Source organism: Hypanus sabinus, chromosome 2 (genome assembly GCF_030144855.1).
Source record: "Hypanus sabinus isolate sHypSab1 chromosome 2, sHypSab1.hap1, whole genome shotgun sequence".
Taxonomy (NCBI): Eukaryota; Metazoa; Chordata; class Chondrichthyes; order Myliobatiformes; family Dasyatidae; genus Hypanus; species Hypanus sabinus.
Window position 1 is genome coordinate 162,030,434 of NC_082707.1, and position 14,435 is coordinate 162,044,868.

At 41.8% G+C, this 14,435-nt stretch overlaps 1 protein-coding gene across 4 annotated transcripts in view; it reads left to right on the forward strand.

The window, feature by feature from the left end:
- nin (ninein (GSK3B interacting protein)) overlaps positions 1-14,435 on the forward strand; it is a 149,918-nt gene that overhangs the window by 55,488 nt on the left and 79,995 nt on the right. For all 4 annotated transcript variants that reach the window (XR_009509322.1, XR_009509323.1, XM_059958089.1 and 1 more), the window contains exon 4: positions 8,631-8,788. Coding sequence is in view for 2 of the 4 variants with exons in the window: in XM_059958089.1 (XP_059814072.1) it covers positions 8,631-8,788 (158 nt within the window). In the remaining 2 variants the exon portion in view is untranslated. The remainder of the gene's footprint in view (positions 1-8,630; positions 8,789-14,435) is intronic.

Genomic DNA, 14,435 nt, shown 5'->3' on the forward strand with positions numbered 1-14,435 from the left:
TAGCCTCAACCCTGAAGATATGAATATCATTTTCTGGAACTTCCAATAATTTCTCCCCTCTCCCCCTCTCAGTTTTTCCATTCCCATTGTGGTTCCGCTTTTCTAATTACCTACCCATCACTTTCATCTGGTGCTCATCCTTCGCTTTCTCCCATGGTCCACTCTCCTCTCCTGTCAGATTCCTCCTTCAGCCTGTTCTATCTATCACCTTTTGGCTACTTTCTCTGTGTCCCCTCCTTCACCCACCCACCTTCCCCCTCACCTGGTTTCACACATCTCCTGCCACTTGTATTCCTTCCCTCCCCCCCCATCTTATTCTGATTTCTTCCCCATCCTTTTCCAATGAAGAGCCTTAGCCCAAAATGTTGACGCTTTATTCCCCCCATACCTGCTGACTGCTTCCAGCATTTTCTCTGTGTTGCTGGATTTCCAACATCTGCAGAATCTTTTGTGTTTACAGAAGTAACTTCATTTTACTTGCAGTATTTCAGTATTTTATTTATACCTCATCGATGTTTATGCAAGCCATAAATGTTTTCCTCCCTCTTCCTCTTTTTTCAGGAAGCTACAGTTTTGTAGCATGTTAGATCATATCATCTTCCTTCCTGTGTGCAATCATGTCTTCCATGAAACATTTTTTAATAAGTATTAGTATGAGACAGTTTATGATATTGCACCCATTCCACTTATATCTCCACACATTATGTCCATCAGAAATGTTTACTGGGAATCAATTGTCCGACCAGAGCTATGTTTCTCCCTTAAACAATCAAGCCAGCAGGTAAGCCATACCAAAGCACTATTGCACACCACGAAGATGCTAGTTCTTACTTGGGGCAACACAGAAGAAGATCATTTGCCCCGAGCCCAAGCGGACTCCCATCTGAGCAGAGAAACATAGAAAAAAAGTGCAGGAGTAGGCCATTCGGCCCTTTGAGCCTGCACCGCCATTCGGTATGATCATGGCTGATCATCCAACTCAGAACCCTGTACCTGCTTTCTCTCCATACCCCCTGATCCCTTTAGCCACAAGGTCCATATCTAACTTCCTCTTAAATATAGCCAATGAACAGGCCTCTACTGTTTCCTGTGGCAGAGAATTCCACAGATTCACCACTCTCTGTGTGAAGAAGTTTTTCCTAAAAGGCTTCCCCTTTATCCTTAAACTGTGACCCCTCATTCTGGACTTCCCCAACATTGGAAACAATCTTCCTGCATCTAGCCTGTCCAATCCCTTTAGAATTTTATACTTTTCAATAAGATCCCCCCTCAGTCTTCTAAATTCCAGTGAGTATAAGCCTAGTTGATCCAGTCTTTCTTCATATGAAAGTCCTGCCATCCCAGGAACCAATCTGGTGAACCTTCTTTGTAATCCCTCCATGGCAGGAAAGTCTTTCTTCCAATTAGGGGACCAAAACTGCACACAATATTCTAGGTGCGGTCTCACCAAGGCCTTGTACAATTGCAGTAGAACCTCCCTGCTCCTGTACTCAAATCCTTTTGCTATGAATGCCAACATACCACTTGCCTTTTTCACCGCCTGCTGTACCTGCATGCCCACCTTCAATGACTGGTGTACAATGTCACCCAGGTCTCGTTGCATCTCCCCTTTTCCTAATCGGCCAGATAATAATCTGTTTTCCTGTTCTTGCAACCAAAGTGGATAACCTCACATTTATCCACATTTAATTGCATCTGCCATGAATTTGCCCACTCACCTAACCTATCCAAGTCACCCTGCATCCTCTTAGCATCCTCCTCTCAGCTAACACCACCGCCCAGCTTGGTGTCATCCGCAAACTTGGAGATGCTGCATTTAATTCCCTTGTCTAAATCATTAATATATATTGTAAACAACTGGGGTCCCAGCACTGAGCCTTGCGGTGCCCCACTAGTCACTGCCTGCCATTCTGAAAAGGTCCCGTTTACTCCCACTCTTTGCTTCCTATCTGCCAACCAATTCTCTATCCACATCAATACCATACCCCCAATACCGTGTGCTTTAAGTTTGTACACTAATCTCCTGTGTGGGACCTTGTCAAAAGCCTTTTGAAAATCTAAATATACCACATCCACTGCTGTCCCCTATCCACTCTATTAGTTACATCTTCAAAAAATTCTATAAGGTTCATCAGACATGATTTTCCTTTCACAAATCCATGCTGACTTTGTCCGATGATTTCACCTCTTTCCAAATGTACTGTTATCACATCTTTGATAACCAACTCTAGCATTTTCCCCACCACCGATGTCAGACTAACCGGTCTATTAATTCCCCGGTTTTTCTCTCCTCCTTTATTAAAAAGTGGGGTTACATTAGCCACCCTCCAATCCTCAGGAACTAATCCAGAATCTAAGGAGTTTTGAAAAATTATCACTAATGCATCCACTACTTCTTGGGCTACTTCCTTAAGCATTCTGGGATGCAGACCATCTGGCCCTGGGGATTTATCTGCCTTTAATCCCTTCAATTTACCTAACACCACTTCCCTACTAATATGTATTTCCCTCAGTTCCTCCATCTCACTAGACCCTCGGTCCCCTACTATTTCCGGAAGGTTATTTATGTCTTCCTTAGTGAAGACGGAACCAAAGTAGTTATTCAATTGGTCTGCCATGTCTTTGTTCCCTATGATCAATTCACCTGTTTCTGACTGTAAAGGACCGACATTTGTCTTGACCAATCTTTTTCTTTTCACGTATCTATAAAAGCTTTTACAGTCAGTTTTATGTTCCCTGCCAGCTTTCTCTCATAATCTTTTTTCCCTTTCCTAATTAACCCTTTGTCCTCCTCTGCTGGCCTCTGAATTTCTCCCAGTCCTCAGGTGTGCTGCTTTTTCTTTTTGCTAATTTATATGTTTCTTCTTTGAACTTGATACTATCCCTAATTTCCCTTATCAGCCACGGGTGCACTACCTTCCCTGGTTTATTCTTTTGCCAAATTGGGATGAACAATGGCAATCTTTAAATGCTTGCCATTGCATATCCACCGTCAACCCTTTAAGTATCATTTGCCAGTCTATTTTAACTAATTCACGTCTCATACCTTCAAAGTTACCCTTCTTTAAGTTCAGAACCTTTGTTTCTGAATTAGTTATGTCACTCTCCATCTTAATGAAGAATTCCACCATATTATGGTCACTCTTACCCAAGGGGCCTCGCACGACAAGATTGCTAACTAACCCTTCCTCATTGCTCAATACCCAATCTAGAATGGCCTGCTCTCTAGTTGGTTCCTCGACATGTTGGTTCAGAAAACCATCACGCATACATTCCAAGAAATCCTCTTCCTCAGCACCCTTACCAATTTGGTTCACCCAATCTATATGTAGATTGAAGTCACCCATTATAACTACTGTTCCTTTATTGCACACATTTCTAATTTCTTGTTTAATGCCATCCCCAACCTCACTACTACTGTTAGATGGCCTGTACACAACTCCCACCAGCGTTTTCTGCCCCTTAGTGTTATGCAGCTCTACCCATATTAATTCCACATCCTCCAGGCTAATGTCCTTCCTTTCTATTGCGTTAATCTCCTCTCTAACCAGCAATGCTACCCCACCTCCTTTTCTTTCCTGTCTATCCCTCCTGAATATTGAATATCCCTGGATGTTGAGCTCCCATCCTTGGTCACCCTGGAGCCATGTCTCTATGATCCCAACTATATCATATTCATTAATAACTATCTGCACATTCAATTCATCCACCTTGTTACGAATGCTCCTCGCATTGACACACAAAGCCTTCAGGCTTGTTTTTACAACACTCTTAGTCCTTATACAATTATGTTGAAAAGTGGCCCTTTTTGCTTTTTGCCCTGGATTTGCCTGTCTGCCACTTTTACTTTTCACTTTACTACTTTTTGCTTCTACCCTAATTTTACACCCCTTTGTCTCTCTGCACTTATTCCCATCCCCCTGCCACATTAGTTTAAATCCCCCTGAACAGCAGTAGCAAACGCTCCCCCTAGGACATTGTTCCAGTCCAGCCCAGGTGCACACCGTCCTGTTTATACCGGTCCCACCTCCCCCAGAACTGGTTCCAATGCCCCAGAAATTTGAATCCCTCCCCCTTGCACCATTTTTCAAGCCACATATTCATCTGAAATATCCTCCTATTTCTACTCTGACTAGCACATGGCACTGGTAGTAATCCAGAGATTATTACCTTTGTGGTCCTACTTTTTAGTTTATCTCCTAACTCCCTAAATTCACCTTGGAGGACCTCATCCCATTTTTACCTATATCGTTGGTACCTATGTGCACCACGACCACTGGCTGTTCACCCTCCCATTCCAGAATGTCCTGCAGCCGCTCAGAGACATCCTTGACCCTTGCACAGGAGGCAACATACCATCCTGGAGTCTCGTTTGTGGCCGCAGAAACACCTATTTATTCCCCTTACAATCGAATCCCCTATCACGATAGCTCTCCCACTCCTTTTCCTTCCCTCCTGTGCTGCAGAGCCACCCATGGTGCAATGAACTCTGCTGCTGCTGCCTTCCCCTGATGAGACATCTCCCCCAACAGTATCCAAAACAGTATATCTGTTTAGGAGGGAGATGACCTCAGGGGACTCCTGCACTACCTGCCTACTGCTACACTGTCTAGTGGCCACCCCTTCCCTTTCTGCCTGTGTAGCCTTTACCTGCGGTGTGGCCAACTCACTGAACGTGCTATTCACGACTTTCTCAGCATCGTGGATGCTCCAGTATGAATCCAATGGCAGCTCCAGACGCTCAGTGCAGTCTGCCAGAAACTGCAGTTGGACACACTTCCTGCACACATAGTCGTCAGGGTCCTGTTCTCTCCTCTGCCGCTGTAAGTTAGTCACCCAAAGGTACATCGACATTATCTTATCAAACTCTTGAACGAAAAATCCTACAAAAAGTAGTGCATACGGTCCAGTCTGTCATGAGCACCATTGAGCACATCTACATGAAACATTGTTGCAGGAAAGCAACAACCATCAACAGGGACCCCCACCACTCAGGCCATGCTCTCTTCTCAGTGAGAAAGTATAGGAGCCTTAGGATTCCTGCCACCAGGTTCAGGAACATTATTACCCCTCAACCATCAGACTCCTGAACCAAAAGGGATAACTTCACTCAACTTCACTTGCCCCATCATTGAAATGCTTCCACAACCCATGGACTCACTTTCATGGACTCGCTTTCAAGAACTCTTCATCTCATGTTCTCAGTATTTATTATTTTGTATTTGAACTGTTTATCTATTGAACACTGGTTGAACGCCCAAGTTGGTGTGGTCTTGTATTGATTCTACTGTGGTTATTACTTTATTATGGATTTAATGAGTATGCCCACAAGAAAATGAATCTCAGGTTGTATGTGGTAACATGTATGTACTTTAATAATAAATTTGTTTGAACTTTGACTAATTTACAGCAGCATTTGACCACCATCTCATCTTTGGGATGTGAGAGATGCACCTAGCAGAACCCGGGTGGTCCCAGGGAGAAGGTGCAGATGCCACGGTGATCGAAAGTTCCCGAGGTCCGGGTGCACACCAGGTCCCCGGAGCGTGAGGCAGCAGGACTAACTATTGCACCACAGTTCTACTTTCTTAAGAATTGTGACTGTTTGTAGGCTTGGACTGGAGAGCATGGCACTTCAGGTGCTCTTTTTATTCCCCTCAGTTTTAAGTTGCTTGTATTTACATAATACGTTTAACAAAGAGAGTATTCCCAAGCATTGGTTGTAGAGATGGCGGAGCGGGTTATACTTTGACTGTCCATTAATGCCCAAGGTTTAGGGTAAGCTACAGCCTTGTTTTCCCCGTGCTTGGGGTAAGCTGGCAACTGTAGAGACACGAGCCTCTATGTTTCAATAGAAGGCTATTTAACTACCTAGTACTGCTTGTGGGGCACGTGGACAGCCTCATATACCCACTCTCCCATCAATCTTTCTTTGAATGATCAAACACCATCCCCATCCTGACTGTCTCAACCTCTTCTCCCACAACTGACAGTAGCTTTCCAGTGAGAGTTTTCCTTCTTGACAGCCACTGATCTCTTAACCTGGATTGCAACCGGCCAGGAAATGGAGTAAAAGATTCAACGTTACATACATTTGTCATGGTTACCATAACCCCTTCCCCACTCTTGCATTTTAAACTCACCTGAATGTAACCTCGACCCTACATTCACATGGACACATTCTCACCTTTCACTCTCTTATCAGGAATGATCTACTTGTCTTTCAACATTTCAAGACACATTTGTCACTCTGAGGAAGAGAGTTCCAAAGTCTTCATCTTGTATTAAATAGATGACCCTTATTTTTAAATGTTGACATCTTGTTCCAGGTTCATCCACATACTTCTAGACCTCTCAGAATTTATTGCTTGTTTAATCAAGTCTCTCTTTCACTTTTCTAAACCTCAGCAGAAAGAAGCTAAACCTGTCTCACCTTTCCTCAAACGACAACCTGTCTATATCTGTTAACGTCCTCAGAACTGTTTACAATATATTAACATCCTCTCTTAACTAAGAGAGCAATCCTGTGTACACTACTCCAAATGCAGTCTCACCAATGCTCCATGTGACAGAAGCTCTCGATTCCCTGTATAATTGAAACTAACAATAGATTGGTCACGCAAAGTGAGTTCTCTGCACCATCTATATTTAGATCAGAGATCTAAAAGAAATAGGCCAGTGATTATCTGTGCATGGAGCCAATAGAGAAAGGGGAGAGATCTGAAATGGATATTTTTTACATCTGTATTTATGTACTTGAGAGACAGACAGCCTATAGAAGTGAGGCAAAGGAGCAGTGAGGTCGTACACCATTTACAGATTGCAGAGGAGAGTTTATTTGCTGTCTTGAGGCAAATTAGGGCGGATAAATCCCCAGAGCCTGACAAGGTGTTTCCTCAGATCCTATCAGAACCTAGTGAAGAAATTACAGGTTCTAGCAGAGATATTTTAAAAAGCCCTTGGGCATCGGTGAAATGCTGAGGTTTGAAGGACAGCTAAAATCATTTTGTTGTTTAAGAAAGTTTCTAAAAAGTAGGTAAGTTATTGGAAGGCATTTTAAGGGACTAGATATGTAAGTATTTGGATAGAAAGAGTTTGATTAGGGATAGTCAGCATGGCTTTGGGTCTGGTAGGTCGTGTATAACCAATCTTTTATTTTTCGAGGAAGCTACCAGGAATATTGTTTATATCAACTTTAGCAAGGCCTTCAACAAGGTTCTGCATGGGAGGTTGGTCAAGAAAATTTGGTCACTTGGTATTCAAGATGACATAGTAAATTGGATGATACATTGGCTTCACAGGAGAAGCCAGAGAGTGGAGCCTTTCTTAAACAATAAAATAACATTCGCTATCCTTAAATGATTGCTCTCTGACTGAAGACCTGTGACTAGTGGAGTGCCATAGGAATTGGTGCTGGGTCCGTTGTTGTTTGTCATCGACATCTACAATCCGAATGATAATGTGATAAATTAGATCAGCAAATTTGCAGATAATGCCAAGATTGGTACGACATTGCCAAGACATTGGCAAGGCCTAATTTGGAGTATTATGTGCAGATAAGGTCAACACTCTAAGATTGAAAGAGTGCAGAGAAAATTTACAAGAATGTTGCCAGGGCTTGAGGATCTGAGTTATAGGGAATGGCTGAGTAGGTCACAACTTTATTCCCTGGAGCAAAAGAGGATGAAGTTATATTTGATTGAGATGTATAAAATTATGAAGGGTATAGATTGGGTAAATGCAAGCAGGCTTTTTCCATTGAGGTTGGGTGAAATTAGAACTGGAGGTCATGGGTTAAGGGTGAAAGGTGAAATGTTTAAGGGGAATAAGAGGTGGTATTTCTTCCCTCAGAGGGTGGTGAGTGTGTGGAATAAGCTGGCAGCAAAATCAATGGATGTGGATTTGATTTCAACTTAAGAGAAATTTCAATAGGTACATGAATGGTAAGGGTATGGAGGGGTGTGGTCCAGGTGCAGGGAGTAGTCAGGATAATAGTTTGGCACAGTCTAAATGGGTTGAAGGATCTGATTCTGTGCTGTGCTGTTCTGTGACTCTCAGTAATAAAGTGGAAATAACAGTATTGCTTGTATTCGACAATCAATCTTTCCGGTATATAATGTAGCTGCTCTAGTTTTAGATGATGGTCTGCAAACTCGCATGAATAAACTGTGCCTTCAGCTGAACATCTAGCCAATAAAATGCCAAGTTGTAGGCTTTTGTTTCTGATACAGATTTTACTCGAAGAATGGGCATTTCTATGGAACATTCACTATATTGTGGATAGCCCAAAAGGCTGGTTACTTTGAGGTAAAGTCTGGAGGTGCAGATCATACAATTAGCAATATTTGCATTTTCAATCATATTATTTGATTTAAGGCCCATCAAGGCTGGATGGAGATGGTTTCCCTTCTCACCATATTCAAGTCTTTATAATTACAATCCATTATCTCTGCAAAGTTTTTACTTGCATTTCGAATAGAATTCAGCTCTGTCCAACTGTTGTAGTTGCACGGAATATTAATAGCTTTCAGGCCAGAATAGAGGTTGATCTGGATAAGCATGGACTTTAGTGAAAACTTGTAATAATAAGATTTGGTTTGGGATGATGAAGCTGTATTGTGTGCTTGCAGATTCCACCGAGGTACAGCCAAAGTATGTCAAGGATGGAAAACGATATGGACGAAGAACGGCGCCAGAATTTCAGGATTCACTGGAGGAAGTTACTGGCACAGCACCAAAGTCCGATGGACGGCAGCCAGAACACAATCCTTCTGGGGATGATATTGAGGTGGGATGTCTGAAATTCCTATTTGTGCTGCAGCTACATTTTCAGCCCAGAATTTATTTGTGAACATGCCTTTTGTATGTTCAAAGGTCATTCCATTTCCTGAATGGACTGAGATTCAGAAGTAAGAAATAATTTATCAGACTCACATTTCTAATTTAGAATCTACTGTGTTTTGGCAGAAATTGGTAATATGCCTCACATTCAAAGGGTGACCGTCCAAATTTTATTTAACATTATATTCCGAGTCCCTTCAAAAGCACTGTATTTGTTGAGGATAAATGAACATCTGCATCAAATATAGTATTGTATCGTGTTCCAAACTTTGTAAATGATGACACTGATCACTTCTTTTGGAACAAGAAAATGTTCTATGAAGTAAAACAGATTGGTGCAGCATGTAGTACTTAGCTGATATGCCCTGATTGGGTCATAAATTAGCTACTGGATTCCAGGCTTCACAAGGCCACCTGGAGAAGAATTAAAATTGTAAGCAAGCCCACAATTTGTAAGTGAATTTCAGAGATTGAATGCAATAAACTAAAGGGGGAATGGAGTGTAACACAGTGACAGAACTTGTACCTCCAGTGCAGTTTGCACTTTCTCCTTGTGACCACATGAACTTCCTTCTAGTGGTGTAGTCACTTCCCAAACTCCAAGTAAGTGATATTACTATGTTAATTGGCCATCCTAAATTACCCCTGTGGTAAAGTCATGTGGTAAAATTTCATGGGAACGTAAGGAGTAAAGGTTGCAGTGTTAATTAAAAAGGAAATGAGATTGCTTGTGAGCAAGCATAGATTTGACAGGTCAATAGGCCACCTATGTCACATGGAAATGGGAAATAAATAAAGGAAAATAAACATTAACCTCGCTGAATGTTGCAAAAAGATTTCTTGCGTAATGGATAACCTATTGAACTAGCCACTGAATTCAGCAATGTTGATTGCAACATGGGGGTTTAAGTGCCACCACGGGAGCTGGGGAATTTAAATTCAAATAAATACATCTGGAAGAGATTAAAGATTGGCCTTATTTGTCACATGTACATTGAACATGCAGTGAAATGCATTGTTTGCATCAACGACCAACACAGTCCATGATGTGCTGGGGATGGTCCACAAGCGTTAACATCTTTCTGGTGCCAACATAGTATGCCCACAACTTACTAACCCTAACCCCTATGTGCTTGGAGTGTGGGAGGAAACCAGAGTACCCAGAGGAAAATACCACATGGTCACAGGGAGAATGTACAGACTCCTAACAGGCAGCAGCAGGAATTTAAATTGTGATCTTTCAGTTGATGTTGTACAGCGTTATGCTAATCTCTATACTACCATACTCTTTCCCCCTCCCCCCTTAAGCTAGCTTCATAATGTTAATGATTAAACTATTGGATTACTGTTACCAACACATCTGATTCACTTGTATCCTAAAGAGAAGGAAAGCTGCTGCCCTTACCTAGCCTGTAGCTGACCACCCCCACCAACATGATGGAGTTTTGTGTCCTTAGAAAATAGCCTGTGTCATGATTTTTCAAAATATAAAGCCACATCATCCACACATGCAATGTGACATAAAAGTTAGGAATAAATGTTTATTTACATTTTATAAAAATAAATTCAAAGAGAAAAAGCTTTATTCCGTATCTTAAATTTTTGGTTTGTGATTTGTGAATTCTGTAGGGGTGAATTTCAGTTATCAGGATGGCTGTGAAATGGGGTTACCCATAGTTAGGGATTCCATACCACCCACGTGACCTCAAAGTTTCAGAGATGGGCAACAAGTGATGGTCTTTCCAGTGGACCCCACATCCCACATCCCACATCCCATCATCACTAAGGAAATAGCAGAGAGAATATCACAGCTGGCATACTTGTAGAAACAGTCCAAGAACTGTCCAATTATACAGTAATCATAAGATTTATGTAGCGAGAATCCATCCACATGATCAAATTGGGTATGAGAATCTGCAATGGGGGAACTGAATATCATTTCTGTACAATCAAAATATTGGCAGCAGTAAGAAAAGATGTGTAGATTTTTACTAAATGCAGTTAGATCTACATAATGCTTAAATTTAGGAATGGACTAGATACCAAATGGTCTGAATCAAATGTGTCTTTTAAGCAAGTCTTGATAGTGAATAAAGACATGCACTGTAACAGGGCTACATTAGGGATGTTGTATCAGTAATAGAGACCAAGGACAACTAGAATTCCTGCATGAAATAAGATGCTTAAATGTTGCAACTTGGTTGTTAAAGCAACACTGGCTGTAATTAGTTGACACCAGTACATGTAGATTATCAGGGGACTATGTGGTAACGCTGTGTGCTTGTGCCACTTTGTGTTTGCCTAGTTGCTTCACTGCTGTAGCTTTTTTTTAGTTAGAAGCTTGGCACCTCTTAATTAATATCTAAACTCCATGAATGGTAGGCTGTAGATATGGTTGCATGGTTACACTAAAATATGAAATTAAATTTGGAGCTCAGTAATCACCGTACTGACATAATGGTGAGGTCTCATCTGATGTACAAAATTCTGGCAACCTGATTTTACAAATAAATTGCCCAAGTCAATGTCCAGACTACTTTATTCACTGTCTGAAATAAAAATAGTAAATGGTGGAAATCATGTTGGTCGGTCAGCACATTTTTGTTTAAATCATTGGAGAGATTTAGAAATAATTTAAATTGGTCTTGGGTAATCATGTTAATTAGCAGTGCAATCAATGGAAAAGTAAAACTCTGCAGATGCTAGGAACTTGAAATAAATCATAAAATGTAGGGAATACTCAGCAGGTCATTCAGCAGCCGTCAACAGATAAATGGCTAATGTTTTAGGTTGATAATATTTCCTCATTCTCCCTTTCAACAGATGCTGTCTGGCCTGCTGAATATTTCTAGCATTTTAATTTGCCAACCTTCATTGAGTATTTGGATATTGTTGGATCATTTGCATGTACTGGATGCCAGATAAAATATTAGAGTAATATTTCATTGGAAAGCACGATGCAGTGCATTAAAGAGATGAAACTGAGAAGTGGACAAGATTTATTGGCTCCAGTATATGTGGCTTAATACAATATTATGATTTTGAAGAGTGTTGTACCAGATAAGCCAAGTTGAAAATAGTCCTCTCAGTTGAAGAAGATTTATCTTTGAATTCATCATGGTACGTTAATTCATTCATAAATTTTCTCCATTTATGGTTTGAGAATAGCCTGCGGTATTCCCTTGTTATTTGAATGTTGCATTTGCAACTGGCATGCTGCTGCACAACATGCTTTCCAGATCCTCCAGTAAGTGTTGAGATCTCATTACTGATTTTAAAAAATTCCAACAAGACTAATTTGGAGCGAGAACAGGTCAATCTCTACCCATTTCTTTTACCTGGTGCTCACTGGCATACGTCATGAAACGTGTTAATTTTACAGCAGCCATACAATAAAATACATGATAAATAAATATAGAGGGGAAAAAACCTGAGTTACATTAAGTATATATGTCTATTAAATAGCTAATATAAAATAAATAGTGTAAATACCAGAAATTTGAAAAGTAGTGAGGTAGTGTTCATGGGTTCAATATCCATTTAAAAATCGGATGGCAGAGGGGAAGAAGCTGTTTCTGAATCACCGAGTGTGTGCCTTCAGACTTCTGTACCTCCATCCTGATGGTAACAGTGTGAAGAAGGCATAATCTGGGTAGTGGGGGGTCTTAGTGATGGACACCGCCTTCGGAAGGCACAGCTCCTGGAGGATGTCTTGGATACAGCGGAGGCAGGAACCTATGATAGAGCTGACTAATTTTACTGATTTTATTTTATTTCAATCTCGTGCAGTAACCCCCACCCCCTCCCCATTAGCAGACGGTGATGCAGCCAGTCAGAATGCTCTCCATGGTACATTTGTAAATGTTTTTGAGTGTTTTAGTTGACAGACCAAGTCGACGCAAAGCTCCTAATGAAATATAGCTATTGTCTTGCCTTCCAGGAACTTGAAATTGCTCACTCTCTCCACTTCTGATCCCTCTGAGAATTGGTTTGTGTTCCTTTGTCTTGCCCTTCCTGAGATCCACAATCAGCTGATTGGTTTTGCTGGCATTGAGGACAAGGTTGTCGCTGTGACACCACTGGGCTAATTGGTGTACCTTGCTCTTGTATGCTTTTCAATCAGGACTGTAGGAATGATGGTGGTAAATGCTGAGCTATAGTCAATAAATAGCACTTTGACATAGGTATTTACATTGTCCAGGTGATCCAAGGCTGCATGGAGAGCCACTGAGAGTGTCTGCTGTAGACCTATTGTGGTGATAGGCAAACTGCAGTGTGTCCAGGTCATTGCTGAGGCAGGAGTTCAGTCTAGTCACAACCAACTGCTCAAAGCATTTCATCACTGTAGATGTGAGTGCTATTGGGCAGTAGTCATTGAGGCAGCTCACCCTGCTCTTAAGCGCTGGTATAATTGTTGCCTTCTTGAAGCAGGTGAGAACTTCACTATAGCAGTGAAAGATTGAAGATGTCTTTGAATACTCCCACCAGTTGGTTGGCACGGGTTTTCAGACCCTTACCAGGTACTCCATTTGGCCCTGCTGCCTTGCAAGAGTTCACCCTCTTGGAAAAACAGCCTGACGTCGGCCTCTGAGACAGATCCCGGGGTCCTCGAGTGCTGCAGGGATCCTCGTAGCTGTGGTTTTATTCTCCCTTTCAAAGGAAGCATGAAAGGTGTTGAGCTCGTCTGGTAGTGAAGCTTCGCTGCTATCCATGCTATTAGGTTTCGCTTGTAGGAAGTAATGGACTGCAAACCCTGCCAGAATTGACATGCATCCAGTGTTGCCTCCAACCTCTCCCAGAATTGTTTCTTGGCTCGTGAAATGGTCTTCCACAAGTCGTGCCTGGCTTTATTTACAGACCTGGATCGCCGGACTTGTCTACCACAGATCTAGCCCTCAGCAGACACCGAACCTTCTGGTTCATCCATGGCTTCTGATTTGGGAATGTACAGCAAGTCTTTGAAAGCACACACTCATCTTTGCAGGTTATACTGGTTGGTGATAATTGTGGCATACTCATCCGGTGTTGAAGATGACTCCCTGAACACAGTCCAGTCCACCTGATTGAAAGCAGTCCTGTGTGTTCCTGGTCCAGACCTTTTTGGTCATCATTACTGGTATTGCAGTTTTCAGTCTCTGCCTATACTTGGAGTAGAAGTACAGCCAGGCGATCAACTTTCCAAAGTATGGGCATGAAATAGCACAGTAGGCATTCTTGAACACAGTGTAACAGTTAATCATTTTTAAGGTTATTTTTAAGACACCTCGAACTTCTCCATAACTCGTTGTCATTGTGGCTTTTCGTCGAGGTCAAGGATGATGATCTTCATTCCTTTTTCACAGAGCAAAGACGCCTGTGCATGTATTTGTTTAACGTGTACTTGATGTTGCACTCCAAGAAAACATGATACTTCACAAATCAACCAACTGATTCCAATGGCATGGAAACCATGATGATTGGAGCTGATGGATTTGTTGCAGCCTTCATCTGCCTTCACAGCCATTGAGTTCAAAGTAACTTTGTGCGCCTGTTCCACTGTTGAGGTCTTGGTTGGATTGTTCTTTGTCAGGGACCTCACCCTCGACTCTACCACC